Raw genomic sequence first — 25,015 nt, forward strand, 5'->3', positions numbered from 1 at the left:
TAGTCAGGTTGAGTCAGTCATATCAAGTAATATTTTGACTTGATTAAAACAGTTCATTTAGATGAAACCACATGAATTACATTTTTATTTGACCTTACTTTTGAATAGAAATATTTCTTCCAGAAATGCACCTTTTATATGAAGCTAATGTGGTAGGACAACAAATATGTGATATTTTTATCTAAAATTATGCAAAATACTCTTCACTGTATTATATAATGTAAAGTTCTTTTTAACTTGACACGGCGTCTAAAAAACGTGACGCTCCTCTGCGAGAGGCCGAAATATCAGAGATGCGGCGCAATGGTTTAAGACGTCCGTCTAGCGTATGTTTACATAGAATTGTTTTTTTAAAAAGAGCACAGATGGCGACAAAAACGTGCTCCATTTAAACAGCCCTTTACTCGCTTATAACAAAGTCTCCTAAAAATATTGGTATTCAGAGACTACTTTTCGGCACTATTTGCATGAGCAAGAATAAACAGAGAAGGGAAATATACAGACAAACAGAGATCATCAATATATTCCAAATACATATATTTGATATATATTCCTCTATAGAAACAGTCTGTCCACAGTTTCACAGTAATTTGATCCAAACACTGCCAGGCACAGGTAACAAGTCAAAAAAGTCATACATCACAGATTTGGCAGAATAATGACAAAAAGATATGTTCTCAGAAGTAAGAAGTAACAACAATATAATGTCTGAAAATCTGTTGCAAAGTTGTAGTCACATCACTATCAATTCCAGTTGATTGATCTTTGTTTAAGTTTTGTTTAAGGAAGTGGTGATGAGATTCCAAGCAGCACTGGTTGAAAAACTACATGTTGGCATGACCAGTTCCTAAACTTTAATCTCTGACTTGGCACTATTACATACAAGCACAACACCCAACCAAAAAAAAAAAAAGCACTAAAAATGGGGTGACCCAGTAAACATCCTGATCAATACGCGGTAAATGGCTCCTCTGAGCTGCATGGCTCGTGTGTGTTTATTAGGGGGTGGCAGTAGATTTGGCAGTTATATCTGATATTCCAAAGATATGTTTCATTATAGGCAAATGGGTGAATCTGTCAGGAACATGTCCAGTTCACGTTTCACTCCCCCCCACCCCAAATATAATAATAAAAGAATAAATTATATATATATATATATATATATATATTTCATGACAATTCAGGACATTTCCCTAGTGGTTAGGGCCTAACCAATACCTTTTACTGTAATGCAAAAAAAATCTCATTTTAATTTTTGTCATTTAAAAATGATACAAATTAATTCTAATATTTTGTATTAATATCAATATAAAAATGTATTATTTTTTAAATGTACATTTAATATTAATTAAGCACATTTCCCCCTACATTCTCACTTAAGTTTTTTGTAAGTCCTATTATTCTCAAATGTGATTCTTACTATTATACTACACTACTATAATACAGTAGTAGTTGAACTTTTTAAATTCCGATTGAGATTATTTTTTATTTAAATTAGCACAACGTAAAGGCAGTACAACAAATACTACCGTGGCATATAAATACTCAAATTTAATAATGTATCATTGTTCTCGTTCACATCACAGTAATGACAATAAGAGTAATTTCTTACTTTTTTTGCCCTCTTGATTTAGGGTTGAAATATGACATGAACATGTTCTTAGAAGGTTCTGTGAGATTCACCGTGATACGTTTGAATTTTAAGACCCGTAATATTACAGTACATGATACACGAGCATTATAGAATAGTAAAAATCTATCAAAGCCTCCACACACTCTGTTATAAGCTCATTAACAAAGTTAGTCAATATACCTTGATCCTTCCCTAAATAAGGGGGTTAAGCAACATGTATTGAAAGAATAAGCAGGAAGGAACACTGTATATAGAAATTATCTCCATTCCATCAATCTGGTTGACAGCTCTCATTGGTCCCTTCAAACTATGTCATTTTAAGATCTGTAATCTGATTGGTCCCTATAATGTGGTAATTTTATTGGGCTAAAACTAGCTACTTGGAAGTCACAGATGGAAATTTAGGATTAATGTACGAGAAGCCCCGGAATTCTTCTTGGTCCAGGTTTTGAATCACTTCCTGGTCGGGAGGGGTCAGGACGGGAGGATGGCGGGTGAAAAAACGATCAAAGTTCTCTGCGTCTCGACCGCACTGTGAAGAAGACGAGAGAAGAGAGATGTGGGATGGGAAAATGGTGGTACGAGATGAGCAAACAAATAAGAAAATACATGACAGTCATATTTTTTCCTAAAATGGGGGAAAAAATTTAAAACACATCCAAAAGAGTGATAACATTATAATTAATTACATATATATATATATATACACAGGTGCATCTCAATAAATTAGAATGTCATGGAAAAGTTAATTTATTTCAGTAATTCAACTCAAATTGTGAAACTCGTGTATTAAATAAATTCAATGCACACAGACTGAAGTAGTTTAAGTCTTTGGTTCTTTTAATTGTGATGATTTTGGCTCACATTTAACAAAAACCCACCAATTCACTATCTCAAAAAATTAGAATACATCATAAGACCAATAAAAAAAAACATTTTTAGTGAATTGTTGGCCTTCTGGAAAGTATGTTCATTTACTGTATATGTACTCAATACTTGGTAGGGGCTCCTTTTGCTTTAATTACTGCCTCAATTCGGTGTGGCATGGAGGTGATCAGTTTGTGGCACTGCTGAGGTGGTATGGAAGCCCAGGTTTCTTTGACAGTGGCCTTCAGCTCATCTGCATTTTTTGGTCTCTTGTTTCTCATTTTCCTCTTGACAATACCCCATAGATTCTCTATGGAGTTCAGGTCTGGTGAGTTTGCTGGCCAGTCAAACACACCAACACCATGGTCATTTAACCAACTTTTGGTGCTTTTGGCAGTGTGGGCAGGTGCCAAATCCTGCTGGAAAATGAAATCAGCATCTTTAAAAAGTTGGTCAGCAGAAGGAAGCATGAAGTGCTCCAAAATTTCTTGGTAAACGGGTGCAGTGACTTTGGTTTTCAAAAAACACAATGGACCAACACCAGCAGATGACATTGCACCCCAAATCATCACAGACTGTGGAAACTTAACACTGGACTTCAAGCAACTTGGGCTATGAGCTTCTCCACCCTTCCTCCAGACTCTAGGACCTTGGTTTCCAAATGAAATACAAAACTTGCTCTCATCTGAAAAGAGGACTTTGGACCACTGGGCAACAGTCCAGTTCTTCTTCTCCTTAGCCCAGGTAAGACGCCTCTGACGTTGTCTGTGGTTCAGGAGTGGCTTAACAAGAGGAATACGACAACTGTAGCCAAATTCCTTGACACGTCTGTGTGTGGTGGCTCTTGATGCCTTGACCCCAGCCTCAGTCCATTCCTTGTGAAGTTCACCCAAATTCTTGAATCGATTTTGCTTGACAATCCTCATAAGGCTGCGGTTCTCTCGGTTGGCTGTGCATCTTTTCCTTCCACACTTTTTCCTTCCACTCAACTTTCTGTTAACATGCTTGGATACAGCACTCTGTGAACAGCCAGCTTCTTTGGCAATGAATGTTTGTGGCTTACCCTCCTTGTGAAGGGTGTCAGTGATTGTCTTCTGGACAACTGTCAGATCAGCAGTCTTCCCCATGATTGTGTAGCCTAGTGAACCAAGCTGAGAGACCATTTTGAAGGCTCAGGAAACCTTTGCAGGTGTTTTGAGTTGATTAGCTGATTGGCATGTCACCATATTCTAATTTTTTGAGATAGTGAATTGGTGGGTTTTTGTTAAATGTGAGCCAAAATCATCACAATTAAAAGAACCAAAGACTTGAATTTATTTAATACACGAGTTTCACAATTTGAGTTGAATTACTGAAATAAATGAACTTTTCCACGACATTCTAATTTATTGAGATGCACCTGTATATATATATATATATATATATATATATATATATATATATATATATATATACATATACATATATATATATATATATAAAGAAATTGGACTTCAATTGAAACATTTCTTTTACATGTTATTGTTATTATGGAGAAATTAATTAATGAAAATTGCATAAACTAGAAAAATATATGGATTCACAGTACTCTATACACTCACTGAGCACTTAAATAGGAATACCTGTTCATCTATTTATTCATGCGATTATCTAATCAATCATGCCACGGATATATTCACTGAGATCACATTTTTTTCCCCATTCTGATGGTTGATGTGAATATTAACTGAAGCTCCTGACCCGTATCTGCATGATTTTATGCACTGCACTGCTGCCACACGATTGGCTGATTAGATAATCGCATGAATATGTAGGTGTACAGGTGCTCCTAATAAAGTGGCCGGTGAGTGTATATGCATGGTATATTATGTAAGCAAACACTTTTCTGTTCACATTTCAGCAATGTATTTCATGCACATCATTTTGCGTGTTTTTTCTGATGCTGCAATAGTAATTATTTTACATTAATGTACAAATAAAATGTCACTTCTTTTAAGCTTACATTAAAAGGTACACTTAGTAACTTTCGCCTAAAAAGTAATTTTATGTTATTTTTGAACATACTTATAAAATCATGACCACTCACATGAGATGAAGACTTAAGAGTCATATAAGCAACCTTATAAAAACTGTTTTATTTTACATCAGTCCCCTCATGGGGCCATCCATGTTGAGATCACATGACCAGCCAAATACTACTCTCTTAATCACTTTCACTCATGGATTTATTTAATCATGGCTGACTGTGAATACTAATTTTCTACAATGGCATATTGAATACCTGAATCCAGGCCCCTAAGTGTCAGTGTAGGTCCAAAAACTACATGAACAAAAACTTCCTGAGTGCACCTTTAAATGTTAATCAATGAATGTTGATTTAAGAAGCATTTGGCTTTTTAGATAATAAATATGCAGCATTCAGAAAAATGTAATCCATGGATCATGCACAATTCCAAGTATTAAAAAAAGAAGTGTGGTGGTGAAACAAGGGATTGTGAGGAAAAAAAGAGGGCTCTGTATACTTCCAAACAACTTACCTGTGAATGGGTGAAATTATAATCATTAAATATATTTAAATGTTTATTCATTGCACTAACATTATAACTGTATTACTGCAGTATGTCACACAAATGCAGCATTATGGAGGGTGGAGCTTAATAACAGCAGCCAATCAGGATACAGTTCACTGCATTATCAGTCATATAATACACTATAATAAAGACTTTTCACCAAGAACAAAGTAACACAATACAACCTTAACATTGACCCTATATACATATAAAGCCATATCACACAGAATTAAAAACGAACCCATCCCATAACTATATTTTGTTTAATCGCCTTTTAAAGGTATCATGAACATTTTTATTTTACTAAAGGAGTTTGGTGTACTATGAAAACTGACCTTCAGAACTGAAAACCTCACTTATCTATTTAAACTAAACTGCAATACGGCTCACATTCACACAACACCTATTTGATGTTCAGCAACTTGGCCTCCCCAGTCACGTGAGGTAATAAGGAAAAAGCAGGATATACACTATTATTCCAAAAACACCAGAACAACTAATGATAAGAGTAAACTGTGAAAAAAGTCCACCAAACTTTGTGCTTTTCCAGGCTGTGTAGCACCTGCCGCTCTGTATATCCCTCCAAAGGATTCAAATGTCACAAACGTTACAAACAGATCTGCATGGTCAACCTGTCACAGTGCAAGGCAGACCTTGCACATATCTGCCTATTTCCCTGATAAAACAACACTTTCAATACAATTAAACCTGTAAAAAAAAAATTCTCCTTCATAATGCAATCCCCATTGGATTCAGTTTATTTTTCACAAATAATGCCAACCAAATTACATGAGATATGAGAGCAATATTGTAAACTTTAACATCCCAGTCTGGCCACACCAAAGGACAACATGGCAAACCTGCTGCAATTTCTGCACAGTAAGTAAAAGGGTCAAGATTATCAGTGAATTACATCTTAAAAAAAAAAAAAAAACACATATGGACATCTTTTATGATACTTTCAAGATGCTTTTATGGTGTTTATTGACTTTCAAGAGTTTGTGACTGTACAGAAAAAAGGAGAATGTAAATGCCTTCTTTTGCATGTGGGTTTAGAACAATGTGAGGGTGAGTAAATACAACATTTAACAGTTGGGTGAAATATTACTTTAAAGGAATATTCCAGGTTAAGCTCAATCTACAGCATTTGTGGCATAATATTGATTACCACAAAAAATTATTTTAACTTGACCCTCCTTTTCTTAAAAAAAAAAGCAAAAATATGTGTTCAAGTGAGGCACTTACAATGGAAGTGAATGAGGCCAATCCGTAAACGTTAAAATACTCACTGTAAACAATATGCGTGTTTACGCAATTTTAGTGTAATAAAAATCGCTTACCTTTTTTGTGTAAAGTTATAGCCAATTTTACAACTTCGTTGCCATGACAATGTAATATCAAAAACCCTAAAACGACTGTAAAAATCACGATTTAAACAACTTTGCAGGTCAAATAATACACAAGTCTTTACAGAAGAATTAAAAGTGTTATAAGAGATTTTAGCTGTTTTACCTTCCACAAGAGTGAGCCGTTGATTTAGCCACGCCCCCTCTTTCCAAAACACTGCACCCATACCATTGAAACCAAAACAAAGCACGTTCCCACGGTTGTCAAACACAGCAGTAGCGAAATAGTACCCTCAACCGGCAAATTATAAATCAGAATATGGCATTAAGCCTCAATAATTCGCTGCAATGACAAAACTATGAGAATGTGCAAAATGATTGACAGGCAGAAAGCATCAAACACATTTTTGTTTTCTGTTTTTGTAGAGCTGTCACAGAGACTGATAACTGAAGTTATCTCAACTTATTTCAGTGATATCTTTCAGGGAGCAGAAACATTTTTTGCATACCTTTCCATAAAAATAATCATAAAAAAAAATAACTTACAGCACCTTTAATGCAAGTACTTTTATAAAATTATAAGCTTCACATTTCTGCCTTTAAACCCTCCAGAAATTAACTTGATTTTTGCTTTTATTTTTTATTTTTTTTAAACGTAAGAAAAGGAGGGACGAGACAAAATACATATTGTGGGAATCAACATTATGCCACAAATGCTGTCGATTGAACTTAACTTGCATTGAACCCGGAATATTCCTTTAATTCCTTAAAATGCATCATTAGTATTTTCTACAGCTGTCCTGTGCTGCTGACATTGTAGCACAATGATGCATTACTTCCTAGGATGGGACCAGAGTATCTTGACTGCATGCACAAAATCAGTTAATTCACTTAAATAAAAGGTGAGTCCTTGAACAAATTGAGATTTAGTCTCTATATCTGCCACACCAGCTGATTCAGTACTCAATCACTGCAGATTTCTGCATTACAAATTAAGAACACAGCGTACGGAGTGTAAAAAGAATGGCAGTTCACTTTCATGGCTATAAGTGCTGCAGTGCACCCACCTGATATATAACACACACCCATTGTTGGGCTATTACTTACTGCTTTGGGTTTGAAGGGCGGTTGGACTTCCTTGTTCTGCAGTTTCTCCCAGTCCATGAAGCGGAAGAAAGCATGTTCCTTAATGTCTCGTTCTCCCTCTGGTCCACAGCCCAGACGCTTGCCTGGGTGCTTGGTCATCAGCTACAAACACACAAGAGTGCCGGTTAGTGCATGTGAGATGGGTGAGAATCAGAGTTATCCAGGCTACTCATAAAGTAGTTCAACTGCAGTCAAGCTACTCTTTTGAAAAACTAGTTGGCTACAATCCAAGCTACTATCAAAAAGCCGCACTCTACATTGAAGCTAATTGGGGGGGACACATATGTTTTTAAATATATAACTACCTAATGAATATAGAATTTAATCAGAGCCATATTTTTCTAGCACAGAAACAAGGGTTTTTAATTAGGGCTGTCAAACGATGAAATTTTTTATGGTATGCCGATTAATTCATTGTATTAATCGCATATGTAAAAAATTGGCTGATAAAGCCCCCCAAATAACAATTCAATATGTAATGATTAAATAATTATAAATAAAAATAATTAAATATTTACAAAATATACAAATATTTATAAAAAAATTATAATTCAGATAATTAAAATGCAATAGATTATTGGGGCAGATGAGTAAAGCATTGTTAAGACAAAACAAAAACTGGCTTTAGAATCCAATATATTGTTTATTTCCATATTATTGAACATAAGCATATTATTGGCCTACAGTCCACAGCAATCTATTTTTCAGTTGAATTTGTTAATCTGTCCGAGGTAGACTTATTATAAGGGCTTTTGGAGCGTCTCACTTTGGTTGCGTCATGTCACATTCCGTTTTTAGTTCACTGTGTCAAGTTAAAATAGTTTGAAACTTAGAAAAGCACGTCTTGAGATCCCTGCGTTTGGATTTGCACACCGTCAAGCTGTGTTTGAGCACAAGAATGCATTCTTATCTTGTTCTGTCTGCTGTCAGATCTGAATTATTTGAATGAATCGGACTTGCCAATGTTAAATGCTGTATGATAGAGAGGCCATTTAGAAGAGCTTTTTTCATTATTTCCAAGTGCGCTCTTCAACAAAATGTGTGCACAAACAATGTGACATTAACAACAGCAATATAGCGTTTTCGTTTTCTGCTACTTGTTAGAAGAAAAGCACCTGAAAACTTCTATTACACTACTGAAAAATGTACTTAGGTTAGTTGCATTGCACTTTTAGTTAGTTCAACATAATTTCATCGCAACTTGTACTAATTCGTACGAGATGAAGAAATCGTAAGATATCGTATGACTTGGCTTGTATGAAAAGGTACAACTTTTATTTCCATAGACAAACCATTTAACAAACAGAATTTCAGATCGATACAATGCAGGCATCAAATTTTCGCTAGCCTCTCATACAACACTTCATTTAAGAAAGGAAACATCTGAACAACTTTGATTGTATGCATTCCATATTATTTATTAATGCATAACGCTTCCCTCGTCTTCTTCCAAACCCAAATGTTGTCTTTCTTCCATGGTCCACAACAGTTATTTTCCAATTAAAATCATGGTTAGGTTTTGAGTAAGGGGTTAGACTTTGGAAAAATCGTAATAACACTGTTCGCTGGTGCGTTTATTTTTCTCTATGGGAGTAAAAGCTGTACGTTTTTGTACCAACCTGCATGATTTCGACATCTCGTACTAATTATTACAACTTGTCATGAGACCCGTTAGGATAGTTACTCCCCAACACTGGTGAACTATGTGTGTGTTTTGGTGTGCTGCCTACCCCCTTGCATATGGCCACTGCTTCTTTGGACATGGATTTGGGGTAAGACACATGATGCTCCATGATGGACTGGAAAAGCTCATCTTCATCCTCACCATCAAAAGGGGGCTAAAGGAAATGGATGAAAACATTGCTTTTATAAAATGGTGGCAACAGCTGTTTTATTATTAATAAATCATTTTCATATTAATAATAATCATCATCACAATAAACAACCATTCAGCTAAGTAATATAGTTCCTCATCTTAACTGTGGGCTGCCAAGTAACATACAGTAGTAACGTGGCACATTAATTTAAAATTCATTTGATGCACGGTTACGGTTAAGTGTGTGTATATCCACCATTTTACAATGGCTCTGAACATGGCTCATCCAATTAGGGTTTAGAACCATAACTATTCCTTTTTGGATATCGCTTCCATCACATATCATTAGCTTACCTGTCCTGCCAGCATTTCATACAGGAGAACTCCATAGGCCCACCAGTCAACAGACTTTCCATATGGTTGATAAGCAATAATCTGCAACAGAGGACAGTTATTATTCCTTGTGCACATTCACCTAGCCTAACATCCACATAAAACACACCTACACATTCACGCACACACACAAACCCACCTCTGGGGCAATGTAGTCTGGAGTGCCACAGAAGGTTTTGGTTGTGGATCCATCAAACATGTTCTCTTTGCACATGCCAAAATCTGCAATCTTAATGTGGCCTTCAGCGTCCAACATCACATTATCCAGCTTCAGATCTCTGTACAAACAGGAAAAAAGACAGCCTGATCTCATGAAATTTACGTGACAATGGCAACATTTTTGCAAACCATAATTACATGCTTCATTTAACGTTTGGCTGCAGTTTCCAAGTGAAATGTCCAGTGGGGGGCACCAAAAGCAAGTAAAATGATGTTGTAATCAGACAAGGTATTATGGTGAATATTATATGGAGGTTTTAATGAGTAAAAATTACCTCCCTAACCTTAAACTTTAACCAAAAGTGTGCTAAAAGATAAATAAGATGCTGGACTCGAGGCTCGGTCTCCGAGTCCAAAGTCCAACACTCTTTCAGGTGAGCTACCACACAAGTTCATCACAATGGAATAAGTGTGTAAATGTAGGTGGATCTGTAATACAAGCGTTAAAATGTATCGTTTTTCAAATGATGCGTTAGACTAAATGTGTTTTGATATCATAACATTGCAGGGTGTGAGTAACAGTGTGAAAAATACGTGTTTATAAAGTCATAAACAGCTGTAGTACCTGTGATTTGTGTGAAAGTGAATAAAACGCACAGTTGTTGTTGTGTCTCTAGTGTTAATTTCACCAGGAAACTGCAGCAAAACATAGAAAGCGGCACGTAAAACTCATAAACTTTCAATATTTTATATTTATTGTATAGCAGAGTCAATTTTTGCTCTGATAAACTATTTGATGATGATTCTCACTAAATGATGAGATGCATCATGAAACCTGAAACATGTCCACGATTCAATTCAATTCGACTTAATTACATGCTATGATTAATAAATATTTTAATAAACATGTCGAAGACAAAAATATAACTGGAGGGACCAACCCGATCTCATGAAAAGTCGTACATAATTTACGAGTTGGCTATTTCGTATGGTCTCGCATGATGTTGGTCGCATAAACTCGTACGACTTCATCAGGTGCAAATTCCCAGATGTCTAATGCGGAAGTAAGCATGAAACGAAGCTTTATGGACATACTTATTAATATTATGCCCTTACTCAAACTTAACCAAACAGTAGAGTGTGTAAACATCAGTAGAGTGTGCAAGTAATTGTCACGTATTAGATGGAAATGATGTCAAGTGACGTCAGTGGCTGTAGTGAAATTCGTAGGAATTCAAACAAGTGCTGTCACACGATATCATACGAATTAGCCAAATTTAGAAAAGTCCTATGAATCCTGACGATTTCGGCGTGAGATTGTGTTGGGAGGGCCAATTTACACCGTTGTGAAATAATGACAAAAACAATACTCCAGGCTTTGGATAAGAAATGAGCACGGTATATAATTATTATTAGATAAGTAATTATAACAGATAATTAAACTTTGCAATCAGTGCATTGAAATTTTATTTCTTTGTGATGCATTGGTGTATAGTATTTTTAAACCCCTAGTTATGCATTCTGAATTCCAAAGAAGGTACACAGAGTACACACATATCCAAACCAACATTTCACCTGTAAATAATGCCCTTAGAATGGAGAAAGAAGAGGCCGATGGCAATTTCTGCAGCATAGAACCTGATGGTGGAAAGATTAGAATAAATATTAGAAATAAAACTGGTACTATCGGTTTACTGGCTGACTAATGGATAAATGTGCTAAATTCACATTAATATTCAATATGAGACAGATCACTACTCCAAATCCATGACTATAATAACATTAGAGGTCTGCTACACGACCCCAACAACAATAAGCTTTTGTCTGCATCAAGTTCAGGTTTGTAATTCATCAAAATCTAAATCATAATTACAAAAATGTTGTGTTTTCATTTTAAAACAAACAATTAAGTGACTTGTTTACAGGATGGGTTTGGGCTTAAACTTAATGTTGTGCAGAGCTCTAAATGACATGTCTGTGTTTAGTACAGTAAAATGTAATTAGTAGATTGCAAAGACTTTGTATCAATCTTGTCACCTCATCAAGTGTGTATGTTTTGTGTGTTTGTGGAAGTGAGTGATTACATACACAGCATGAGGTTCCTTGAATTTTCCCACTTGCTGTATCTGGTACATCAGATCTCCACCATTGATAAACTCCATCACAAAATAAAGACGGTCCTACAAAACACAATAACCATAATTGATTCAGAATATAAGAGATTATAATTTTAAGTGTGCATGTACATCACTGCAAAGTGTGTATTTGCAATCTTTACCATGGTCTGAAAGCAGGAATGGAGTTGGGTGAGGAAAGGCGGTTTGCCAGAAAGAGCAAGAACTCTTTTCTCCACCATAGTGCATTCAACATCATCATCCTGAATGACCACATCCTTCTTCAGGATCTTCACCGCGTATAGCTCATCCGAGCCTTTACGCTCGGCAAGCATTACCTGAGATAAGAGAGAGATTAAATTGTATACTAGCTAGGAATAATTTCTTTATGTAGATAACATGACTTAACTCAAATTTAGAATATGCTGAAATCTGCCTTGAAATACAGGCCTTTTATTATTTCCTTGTAGTAATAACAATGTAATTAATTATTAATCACACTGTAATAAATGTAGTGCGTTCAGTTTCAATGCATTTAGCCGCTCTTTGAAGGAAGAAACAATGTCACAGCATTCCTCCAGTGATAATTATTCAACTATACAAAGACTACAATGACTACACTTTATTTCAATAATTTTTTTATTTTTTATAAATTAGCCATTAAAAAGGTATTTTTCCTTCATTAATTGATAGTGTCCAGCAATGGGATTATTGTGTGTGTGTGTTTTGAACACAGACATATGTGCCGGTTCTCAAAGACTAAGTCTATTTGGACCAGTCTTTAAAAATCAGAAAGAACTGAATGAAATAGTTGGAATGTCAAATTAGGTAAACGCCTTAACTGTGTTACATTTAACAACATTATACATTGTTATGCTTTGTAAACTACTTTGGGAAGCTGTAGGGAAGGGGTGCCATTTTTGTGTTTACCACCTTTTACTCTGTTTTTAGTTAGAAAGATAGTAAGGTAAGAAACAGATTTCTATTCAGGGCTCCAGATTAAAAAAATGACTTAGGAGCCATTGGCTCCTAAACTCAAACATTAAGGAGCAAAATGGCTGTTTTTAGTCGCTAAATCACAGAATTGCTCGATTTAGATTGCTGTTCAGAATCAAGGTAGAAAGCCGAAGAAAAGGAAGACAGCTGATAACCCATTAATTTGAGCTTTAATAAACAGAATATATAATTGAGAAGATACATACGTTTGCATTCCCTTTTATCTCGAATGTTCACACCCCTTTCATAATTTATACGAATATAAGAGATACATTTTTTTTATTTAGTTGTGCTCTTCAGAATCTACAAGACAGATGTTTACATAAAGTATAGTATGCATATAGTAGAGCATCAATGAATGTTTGCACCTTGTGTAATAGTTGTGTACAAGTCCCTCAATTGTCCTAAGCGTCAAAAGCTTGATCTCATATATATATATTGAAATGTCTGTGCTCCCCGTTGTGAGCTCACTGACCAGTGATTCGCTGAGAAAGTGAATCTCATTCAAACTAACCTAAGCTCTTTTCGAGTGATTCATGAAAATGACCCTGTTCAAAAGAGTCATTTGTTCACAACACTCTCACACTTGGTTTGTTGTTGCGTGCAGTGCAGCAGCGAGCTTGTCATCACAACAGAATGGGTGAAAAGTGGTGCGAGACACCCTGGTGGTGCACGCTCTAAAGATGTATTCAATAACTCACAAGATGAATGATATCTGACGAAACCGCATATGAACGCACACAGCCTGACTGTAGCCAATTGCGACTAGATATTTTTTAAAATTTTATCCCCTTTTCACCCAATTTGGAATGGCCAATTTCCACTACTTAGTAGGTCCTCGTGGTGGCGCTGTTACTCACCTCAATCCGGGTGGCGGAGGACACGTCTCAGTTGCCTCCGCTTCTGAGATTGTCAATCTGTGCATCTTATCACGTGGCTTATTGTGCATGACACCGCGGAGACACACAGCACGGGAGGCTCATGCTACTCTCCGCGATCCATGCACAAATTACCACGTGCCCCACTGAGAGCAAGAACCTCTAATCACGACCACGAGGAGGTTACCCCATGTGACTCTACACTCCCTGGCAACTGGGCCAATTTGGTTGCTTAGGAGACCTGGCTGGAGTCACTCAGCACACCCTGGATTCGAACTTGCGACTCCAGGGGTGGTAGTCAGCGTCAATACTTGCTGAGCTACCCAGGTCCCCAATGGCGACTAGATTTTAAATTACTGTCGCAATCAATCATTTTTGGTCGCATTTGCGACCATTTTAGTCGCAGTCTGGAGCCCTGTATTATTCTCTCTTTACAGGTTAGTTCTTTACAGTAACTTTTGGGGTTGGGTTTATTTAGTTTTCCTTTTTGCTTGTTATTTTGGCCTTGCTTCCTCCCAAAGAGGTTTGTGATTCCATTTTCAACAATAAACATAGCAAATATATAATAAGATTTGAAGGTATGTTTTTATTTATGTTGCCTCCAAGAGAGACCCTATAGACAGTAGGGTTGCAACATAAATTGGGTGCTCGTCAAATTTTAATCTATTTTTTCACAGTGTGGCTCAAGTGCCCGATTGTAAAGTGTAAAGATTGTCACTAACAAAAGTGCAGCTACGATCCTGGCATCCTCCACTGGTGTTGTTGCTAGTGAATAGTGCATGCAAACAAAGTCTGAAGAAAAATGGTCGATACTAGATGACGTCTCTACGGGGGCTCTTTTGTGTGTGCGAATGCAAAAAGGGGGAAAAGTCTCTTTGAGTGTGCCGTTCCACTTAATAGTTCTCATCTCGAAAGTTCAAGGGGGAAGTACCGCAACTGCATGTGGAAAAGGGGCTTGGGAAAGCTAGTTGGGAAAGTGCAGGAGGTACAGTATGTACTTCACTGCCTGTTGAACAAAGTCTTGATTATGAAGTCGGTAAAACCACTGTTCTATGGAGGCTTACTGGCAGAAATTCAGATCCCAATTGAAAACCACCAAACAAACCTACGTATGTAGAGTTTGCCCATGAAAGAAGAGTTCTTTTTGATAAATGGTGTTTAATTTGACCCTCCTTCCCCCAAGTTCAAGAGCTCCTCCCTCTAATAATCACCTGTCTCCTGTGATTGGCTGAACAACACAGAAACCTGGATTCAGAGGGAGATATAAGGAAGAACGAAGAACAAATAAAGCTGCAAGAGTGTGTTTGTTTGGGGAGGAGTATGAGTTGTTTTTGTGTGGGAAGTGTCCCAGAGTTGAAGTTAAACCAGAGTTGTTGTAAAATCAGGCCGCATCCACACTTATACGTTTTCGTTTGAAAACGCATTAATTTTGCTACATTTTAGCCTTCTGAGATGGTGTTTTTGTCCAGCAAAACTTAGCTTTAAGAAAATGCTCTCCCAAGTGGATAAATTTGAAAATGCCGTCTTCGCTTTGTAGTGTGGACAGGAAAAAAATGGGGATATTGGAAAACGATGACGTATTTGTTGTCATGTGATGCAGTCATGTGATCCATTCAACCCAAAACAATCAAGATGGTGGCTTATGTTGTAGCGATATTGTTGTGCCTGCTATTCACTTTGATAGCATTGTTAAAGATGTTACTTTGTACAACCTTCACATTGCATTCCTTCAAAAGGCGACATGAAGTTTACTCTGAATTGCTGTCCGCCAGCGTTTCAGACCGTACATGGAAATGACGCAGGGCCATGCAACTTACGCTTTTTTCCGCATGCACAGTAAGGGGATTTAAGCATTTTCAGATGTTTCAGTGTGGATGAGCAATTTTTGGAAAATGTTTGACAACGGCTGTTTTTAAAACAAATTTATTCAGATTAATGAGGACCTCAGTTGTCGAGATCAAAGTTGCTAAAAACCTGTTGCGAATCAGTTGTTACAAAGATGTTGTAAGTACGAAAGCCTGCAGATATTCTTGGTGTTTGTTGTCATTCAGTCTTTTGTAACTTTTATTTGTATTTTTTGTAAATAAATTTCACATCTTTAGCTGTAGGGAGGGGGTGCCATTTTTGTGTTTACCACCTTTTACTCTGTTTTTGGTTAGAGAGGGAGTAAGGTTAGAAATTGTTTTTCTGCTATTCTTTTTTTACAGATAAGTTCATAACTTTTGGGGTTGGGTTTAGTTAGTTTACCTTTTTGTTTGTTATTTTGGCCTTTTCAGCGTCAAAAAAGATTTGTGCTTCCATTCTTTGACAATAAACATTTTAAAGAAAGTTACATTTTCTGCTTGTTTGAAGTCAAGAATTTTTTTATGTTGCATCCAAGAGAGACCCTAGACAGTAGGGACGTAATATAATTATTTAACTAATCTCAAAAGTTGGAGATGATGTGGCAAATATTGCTTGTGCTGTGTAAAAAATAATGTGTGTGTGAATGAGGAAGTGTATAAATGGTGTGTGCTACCTTGCCAAAGCTGCCTTTGCCCAGCACCATAATGAAGTTGAAGTCTGTGAGCTTCATGCGGTCTTGATTGCCATTGGCATCGTATTTGGTGATGTCATTCTTTGAAGAGCCATCTGTATTCTTAGTTCCAGGGCCAATCTTGGCTCTCTAAATTCAGAAATGAAATTAACAGAAATGGATACAAAAGAAAAAGTGGACACAATGGGAAGGGGAGGCGAATGAACGACAGATTTCACCTCAAATTTCTGCCTCAGTTCTTCATTGCCCTCTTCTCCGTCTGGTGGGACTGGAACATTGAAATATTCCCCTTCCTCTTGACCCAGCAACTTAAACCTACAATTCAAACATGAGCACAAAACCATTAAAAACGATGGCCTTGACAATTACAAACCTTGTTTTGTCTAGAAAAGATCGTATAGTTTCATGGTAGCTCTTACCATCCATTGACGCTTTGTTTCTGCAGCTCAGAGATGCCAAAAGACATTGATCCCATAAAGTCATTTCTGCTGGTCAAATCCCAATCCCAAATCTCCACTGACAAACGCCTGTCCTTATCTAAAGCTTTGAGGTTACTATGGCAACACAAATATGGAAATAGATATCACAAGAGTGGAATCATCACATTTGTACAACATGCATCCACCACACAAATCCACCAATACTTTTGATTGTGAGTAGGTTTATTTTTAAACTTACAAGGTGAAGGTTTCATTCCAGGAAGGATTAAGGGAGCACTTGATGGTTTTGGTCTTCTGCTTGCTCTCGCTCTTTGGGTCTGGAATTAATTTAAGCTTCACGTATGGATCTGACAGGCCATTAGGATCCATTGGCACCAAGTTCCGAGCTTCCTTGACTACAAATTGAAATATAAACAGCCATCAATGCAACATGAATTTAGAACTTTAAGGTTCTGTGAATTGTTCTAAACATTCAATTGTTGAAGCATCTGTATTACAAAATATTTAAACTAGATTTTTAATTTTTCTGAAGAAAATCTGCACTGCTCACGTGGTGTGGTGCTTGCTCATGCAAAATCTGTGGCTACAATGCTAGGGTGTTCTGAGTAGTTGGTAAACTAGGGCACTGCTAGGCAGTTCCTTGGGTGTTCCTTATATTTACAAAAGTGTTGTTAGGTGGTTGCTAAGGTGATGTGGGTGGTTGCTAGGTCATTCTTCTTGGTTTCAATGGTACTGCTAGGTAGTTGCTAGGGTATTAGAATGCTGCTAGGTGGTTGCAACATTTTCTTTCTTTTTTGGTGTTTGGTTGGGCATTGATAGGCATTTGCCAGAGTGATCTAAATGGTTGCTACCTAAGGTTCCCTGGGTAGTTGCTAGTGCCTTGCAGGGCAGTTCCTAGGGTGTTCCTGATGGTTACTAAGGCATTGCTAGGTGGTTGCTAGGGTGTTCCTGATGATAACAAAAGTGTAGCTAGGTGGTTGCTAGGGTGATATAGGTGGTTAATAGGGTGTTCTTCTTGGTTTCTAGGGCACTGCTAGATAGTTGCCAGAGTGTTCTGGGTGGTTGCTAGGGTGCTGCTATGTGGTTGCTAAAGTAGGTTGTTGCTAGGGCATTGCTGTGCAGTTACCAAGGGGTTCCTGATGATTATAAGGATGTTGCAATGTGGTTGTTAGGGTGTTCTTCTTGGTTTCTAGGGCACTGCTAGGTAGTTGCTAGAGTGTTAGGGTACTTTTTATTTATTTTTATTTTTTTGGTGTTTGGTCGGGAATTGCTAGGCATTTGCCAGAGTGTTCTGGGTGATTGCTAGTGTGCTGCTAGGCAGTTGCTACATTTTCTTTTTTTTAATTTGGTGTTTGTTTTGGGCATTGCTAGGCATTTGCCAGAGTGATCTGGGTGGTTGCTAGGGTGTTCTGAGTGGTTGCTAGGGCATTATTAAGTAATGGGTAGATGACAGGGCCTTGCTAGGCAGTTCCTAGGGTGTTTCTGATGGTTACCAGGGCATTGCTAGGTGGTTGCTAAGGTGTTCCTGATTATTACAAAAGTGTTGCTAGGTGGTTGCTATGGTGACATGGGTGGTTGCTAGGGTGTAGTTCTTGGTTTATAGGGCACTGCTAGGTAGGTACTAGAGTGTTTTGGGTGGTTGCTAGGGTGCTGCTAGGTGGTTGCTACATCTTTTTGTGTGTGTTTGGTCAGGCATTGTCAGGTGTTTGCCAGGGTAATCTGGGTGGTTGCTAGGTGCTCCTATGTGGTTGCTAAAGTGGGTAGTTGTTATGACATTGCTGTGCAGTTCCTAAGGGGTTCCTGATGGTTTCTAGGGCATTGCTAGGTGGTTGCCAGAGAGGGTGATCTGGGTGGTTTCTAGGGAGTTGCTAGGGTATTCTTTGTTATTGCTAGGGTTTTCTTGGAGGTTGCTAGGCGAATGGTAGGGGGTTCAGGGTGGTTTGTAAGTTGATATGGGTGGTTGCTATGTAGTTGCTAGGGGTGTTTTTACGTAAAAGTTGCTTACCCCAAGTCATACAAGCCCACCCCCTCATTTTTATGACTTTCTGGTCCCTAGATGCGGCTCGGTTTGCTCTGCTAGGATTTTTCACCACTTTTTCCCACCAGGTTTCCTAAAGCAAGCACCACTAAAAACAATATGTTATCAGCAGCAAACTATTTCCCCACTTAAGAAATTGTAATGTTGTTATAAATTAACTGCATCGTGTCTGAAAATTTCTCTATCATTACACACAGCAGCTCTAGTGAGTGTGGGTGTGAGTGAATGGGATGTGGGGCGATCATTGGCAGATTGATCTCATGTTTCCAGAGGATGCGGTTTCTGCCCGAGGCAAAAAGAGCAGAGAAAAACACAGGATCATTTAGAACATTTTGTTGCAGAACCGGATTATTTTATTTTATTTTTTTTGTGCCAAAAATCACTCTAATAAAGATAATTATCTTTGTTTGTTTGTCAACCTTTAGTGTTTGACACATTTGTCATTCATCGACTTGGAAATCCACCTTGGTTAAGCCAAATTTTTTCTTTTTTTCTTTTTTATACAAACCTTACCATTATTAAAACATTTCTATTCTATCTATGATTCTACTGATTTGCATGCTTGGCTAAAAGTTTAAGCTGTAAAAGCAGTTTGCTTTCTGCCCTGCTGATATCAAATATCGCACAACAGAGCTGAAGAATCTAAACCGTTGCTGACACACAGTGAACATTCAACCATATTTGCTTATAACGTTACATATTCAAAACCAGCACAGCACAGCAGATCACTAGTTTCTGTTGCTTCAGCCAGAGAACAGCCATTCATCTGTACCTGGTGCTCTGGTTCATAAAGCTTTGTACATTGTTATGGAAAAATAGTTTTATAATGATAGTGACCATTTAAAATACATGAACGCTCCACAAAATGCATTGGGAATCTATACAGAAAAAAGTATGTCTGGATCAACCTGAATATGTTACACTAATGAGAGTCATTTTTAGGTTCATATCAGGTAAATATGACTCTTTAAGGTAGCAACTGTAATTTTTTGTAAAGTGTGGTCCTCTCAAGGAAAATTGCTTCATTAAGTGATCTAAATATTGTCTATAGTAATAATAATAATTAATATTTTCCTTTTTTGGGGGGGGTGGGTATATGCCCATACATTTGCTAGGGTGTTTTGGGTAGTTGCTAGGTGGTTGTCTACCACTATCAAGTCTCTATGATATTCTATTCTTACTACTAATTAGTTTAATTTAAGAACAACAGAAGCCAGTGTGAGGTCTGCATGGTTAATAAAAATAAATGGGTGTGTGAACTCACTGGTTACGGTGAGAACATAATTTAAGATATCAGCGGTGATGTATAGTCGTCCTCTCCTTTCGGTGTGGTCTGTTCCACACAGACTGGGAACATTTTCCACACATCGTTTATGAATATTCATCATACAAGCTGCATAGAAACACACATAATTAGATTCACAGCATCACAAATGCAGCGTTGCCTTCTCACTCTCTGCAGCTTACCAAGACACACACAAACGCCACTAACACCAGATATATACACACACTCATGCAAAACACCCACACTCACATATAGACACACAAAGATCACAACCACACTAGCACAACATGTAAAGTAGACCTGAAGCAATGAATAGATGCATTTATAAATATAACACAAAAAACATAAAAATAAATAAATAAATAAATAATATATATATGTATATATGTATATATATATAGAGTTACATATTCACAAACAACAAGGTGGTATTTATTGAAATATATCTATAGGAGAAAGGCTTTCACACTTAACCATGATATTAGATGATCCCTTATTCGGCTGTCATCAGAATGGAATATAGGCATACCATAGCAAACACTTGTGACAAGGGATGCACCAATATGAACATTTTTGGCCAATCCCGATTTTAACGAAAAAAACTACTGGCCGATAACGATATTTTGCCACTTAGCTTATTTTGTTATCAGATCACTGCTTTACTTAGAAATGCTTAAAAAAATTATAAAGAGGTACAAAAGCTTTTTTATTGTTCTAACAATAAATAATTTCCAATATAATTTAATGGTTGGTTTTAATTTGGTCAATAATTGGCCGATAAATATTGTCAGCCGATACATCGGTGCATCCCTACTTTCGACATTTAATCATGTGCAGGATATTAATTATAGATATCTATAATTCAATTTGAACTAGTTAACCCTTTAAGATCTGAGGGTGTTTTTAAAGATTTCCTGTTTCAGTGGCATACTCAAAATTATGAATGGAACTTCCAATATCAATACAATAACCTAACGAATAGAATAGCCATAAATAAACAATAGTTGCCCAATGAAGAGTTTGCGACCCATGATAAATGAACCTAAATAACACACTGAAAGCCAGATGTTCTTTACAAATGTATCAAATTACACAGGCAGCAAAGTATGCGCACTGACAGAAGGCGTTTAATTGCAGGTAGCGAATATAATGTGCATGACTGTAACTGTAACTGTAAAGCCGTCTATGGCATGTCTGATGCGCTGTTTGTTTGGAGGCGTGCGGTCTCGTGGAACACATGTATGTAAAGGCTTCTCACTCTTTCTTTCAGTTGTCTGAATTTTTTTTTTTTTTTTTTTGCAAGAGTGTCATCTATGAGAATGGTGCAAATGACCTCAGACCATCTCAGCTCAGGAGTTGCTTCAAGTTCATTTAACTTTTTTCCACAGAGCAGTTCGTTGTGAGCGCAACTCTGCAGGGTCACTTTATTTATAGCCTATACATTTGTGATTAAATCATGAAATAATAAAAAAATGTTCACCTTGAACCATGATTTATATTTCAGTGATTATTATCATCATTATAATTGTTTACATTTATAATTGTTTTTAGATCTTAATTTGTATTAGTAATTTTCCACCTGTTGTCATAGACAGATAGTTGCGTGACGGTAAATGGAAAGGTGGTTATTTTTTTTTACCACCTTGTTATTTGAATTGCTTTTTCTTTTGTTTGAGGTGCAATTTGAATTTAGAAATGTCTTTGGTTAAAGTTTTTTAAATAAATGAATTTAATTTTCAATGCAAAATCATTAAAGCAAGAATATTCACCGATCCCTCAGCTGGGGGGTTGACGATGTTGGATATTGTAATATATACACTATATTGCCAAAAGTATTCGCTCATCTGCCTTTAGACGCATATGAACTTAAGTGACATCCCATTCTTAATCCACAGGGTTTAATATGACGTCGGCCCACCCTTTGCAGCTATAACATCTTCAACTCTTCTGGGAAGGCTTTCCACAAGGTTTAGGAGTGTGTTTATGGGAATTTTTGACCATTCTTCCAGAAGCGCATTTGTGAGGTCAGACACTGATGTTGGACGAGAAGGCCTGGCTCGCAGTCTTCGCTCTAATTCATCCCAAAGGTGCTCTATCGGGTTGAGGTCAGGACTCTGTGCAGGCCAGTCAAGTTCTTCCACACCAAACTCGCTCATCCATGTCTTTATGGACCTTGCTTTGTGCACTGGTGCGCAGTCATGTTGGAACAGGAAGGGGCCATCCCCAAACTGTTCCCACAAAGTTGGGAGCATGGAATTGTCCAAAATCTCTTGGTATGCTGAAGCATTCAGAGTTCCTTTCACTGGAACTAAGGGGCCAAGCCCAGCTCCTGAAAAACAACCCCACACCATAATCCCCCCTCCACCAAACTTCACAGTTGGCACAATGCAGTCAGACAAGTACCCTTCTCCTGGCAACCGCCAAACCCAGACTCGTCCATCAGATTGCCAGATGGAGAAGCGTGATTCGTCACTCCAGAGAACGCGTCTCCACTGCTCTAGAGTCCAGTGGCGGCGTGCTTTACTCCACTGCATCCGACGCTTTGCATTGCACTTGGTGATGTATGGCTTGGATGCAGCTGCTCGGCCATGGAAACCCATTCCATGAAGCTCCCTACGCACTGTTCTTGAGCTAATCTGAAGGCCACATGAACTTTGGAGGTCTGTAGTGATTGACTCAAACCACTATCAAAACCACTAGAAAGTTGGCACTATGCGCCTCAGCATCCGCTGACCCCGCTCTGTCATTTTACATGGCCTACCACTTCGTGGCTGAGTTGCTGTCATTCCCAATTGCTTCCACTTTGTTATAATACCACTGACAGTTGACTGTGGAATATTTAGTAGCGAGGAAATTTCACAACTGGACTTGTTGCACAGGTGGCATCCTATCACAGTACCACGCTGGAATTCACTGAGCTCCTGAGAGCAGCCCATTCTTTCACAAATGTTTTTAGAAGCAGTCTGCATGCCTAGGTGCTTCATTTTATACACCTGTGGCCATGGAAGTGATTGGAACACCTGAATTCATTTATTTGGATGGGTGAGCGAATACTTTTGGCAATATAGTGTATATATATATATATATATTTTAATAAAAATATTGTGAACATATGTCTTGCATATTGCCCAGACCCAGGAGGGAACAAAATGAATTTATTCACACATTCAAAGTCATTATCCTTCCAAAGCATCTAAACTGTGTGCTGGGAAGAAAGGTAATAATACAGCAACATTAAACTCGCAACAACCTACAATAAGTGATATATTTGCCCGGACAACTAAATACCCGACTGGTAGAGAATGCATGGTTGAAGAAGGTTCATTTTTTTCCAGTGTCATTTGAATTTTTAATTAAAATAAAAAAAAACAAAAAAAGTTCAGTTTGAAATCAAGCTGCCTTGCGTTATTGGGTAGGCTATTGCTTAACAAAAATTACCCCACAGTACCACTTCGCATCCAACCAGCGGTAATACCGGTGTTAGTCGGTTTGAATGTGAACACCACACTGGTGTGAAAATTATGATATCATGGCAAGTCTAATGCAGACATGATTTTTTGTAATAAGATTTCACAGAATGAGTTTCATTCTGTGCCATCTGAGTCATCATTGAGTCTGTGTCATGTACTTGGTACCATCTCCTGGTGGCCACATGTAACATTGTGCTTCGTGTGGATTATCGAATGATCTATGCATCTGATTACCTTGTGTGCGGTCTCGTTTGAAAGATAACTGCCTCTAAGTAATGGTATTTTAAAATATTTTATGTTCAGTTTATTTTTCGTCAAGTTATAAGCGAAAATGCGGCATATAATCAACACCTGTTCACATGAAACATAAATGTCAAAGACATATACTTAGCTATTACTATATTTTTATCTGTAAGTAAAACAAACAGGCAGCTTTCCATCAACATGGCTATTCGATCAGTTTTATGTTTTTACTGATTGCAATAATATGTACAGTGCAATTTTTTAAAATAAATTATCAAAACGGAACACTTCTGCTTTGTCTGCAAATTTCAAAGCAATTATTCAGTTTTGGTCATAATGCCTACATGCATTGGAAAGTTGAGCTTCTAAGCTTTCAAACGATACCTATTTTGTGTTGGTCAAGACTGTAGTTATTAATATTTTGACAATAATTTATTTTCCTTGGAGAGCCTAAAGGTTTACAATCCCAATTCTTGAGATCAGCAATGGAATTTTCACTAGTAAAAACAATGACGTCATAACTTGCGTAAATACCCATCCTTAATATCAAAAATCAAATTTCAACAAGTAAACATTGTTTAATTCTTGATTTCTGTAATTGCATTTTCACTAGTACAATTTCACAATGATCTGTCATTTACTCTTATTCAAAACGCAATTACTGATTTTTATAATGAATTTCGTACTAGTTGGAATGATTCACTCTTTCTCCCGCAGACCCCGCTGGGTCTCTCTCACGTGTTTGCCGAGGTTTGTTCAATGCATCGTGATACATTAAATCATGACATTATGCAATACATATCGTATCATGAGGTGGTTGGCCATACCCAGCCCAAAAACTAGTAAAATATATATATATATATATATATATATATATTTATTTATCTGTAATTTGGCTTTCACTAGTGGCAATATTAATTTCAAATTATCTATAATGTGATTGTAACTAGCTAGAAGCCTTTTAAGACAGCTTTAATTACTCTTACATTTAATAATATCTGAAATTCTGAATTTAACATATTAAAATGTATTTACAGATATCAAAAATTACCATTTTACTCAGTTGCTGATATCAGGAATGGACA

The 25,015-nt window shown here is 37.2% G+C and overlaps 1 protein-coding gene across 1 annotated transcript in view; it reads right to left on the bottom strand.

Annotated features, from left to right (window-relative positions):
* Positions 1-520: 520 nt before the first annotated feature.
* prkcba (protein kinase C, beta a) overlaps positions 521-25,015 on the bottom strand; it is a 41,402-nt gene continuing 16,907 nt past the window's right edge. The window contains exons 5-17 of the mRNA XM_051702179.1: positions 20,197-20,325; positions 17,133-17,289; positions 16,874-17,008; positions 16,673-16,769; positions 16,437-16,583; positions 12,209-12,382; positions 12,019-12,110; positions 11,506-11,568; positions 9,911-10,049; positions 9,733-9,813; positions 9,293-9,400; positions 7,524-7,664; positions 521-2,165 (exon numbers count right to left, since the gene is read on the bottom strand). Coding sequence (XP_051558139.1) covers positions 2,010-2,165; positions 7,524-7,664; positions 9,293-9,400; positions 9,733-9,813; positions 9,911-10,049; positions 11,506-11,568; positions 12,019-12,110; positions 12,209-12,382; positions 16,437-16,583; positions 16,673-16,769; positions 16,874-17,008; positions 17,133-17,289; positions 20,197-20,325 — 1,619 coding nt within the window. The 3' untranslated portion in view covers positions 521-2,009. The remainder of the gene's footprint in view (positions 2,166-7,523; positions 7,665-9,292; positions 9,401-9,732; positions 9,814-9,910; positions 10,050-11,505; positions 11,569-12,018; positions 12,111-12,208; positions 12,383-16,436; positions 16,584-16,672; positions 16,770-16,873; positions 17,009-17,132; positions 17,290-20,196; positions 20,326-25,015) is intronic.

This window comes from Myxocyprinus asiaticus, chromosome 7, assembly GCF_019703515.2.
Source record: "Myxocyprinus asiaticus isolate MX2 ecotype Aquarium Trade chromosome 7, UBuf_Myxa_2, whole genome shotgun sequence".
NCBI classification, from domain to species: Eukaryota; Metazoa; Chordata; class Actinopteri; order Cypriniformes; family Catostomidae; genus Myxocyprinus; species Myxocyprinus asiaticus.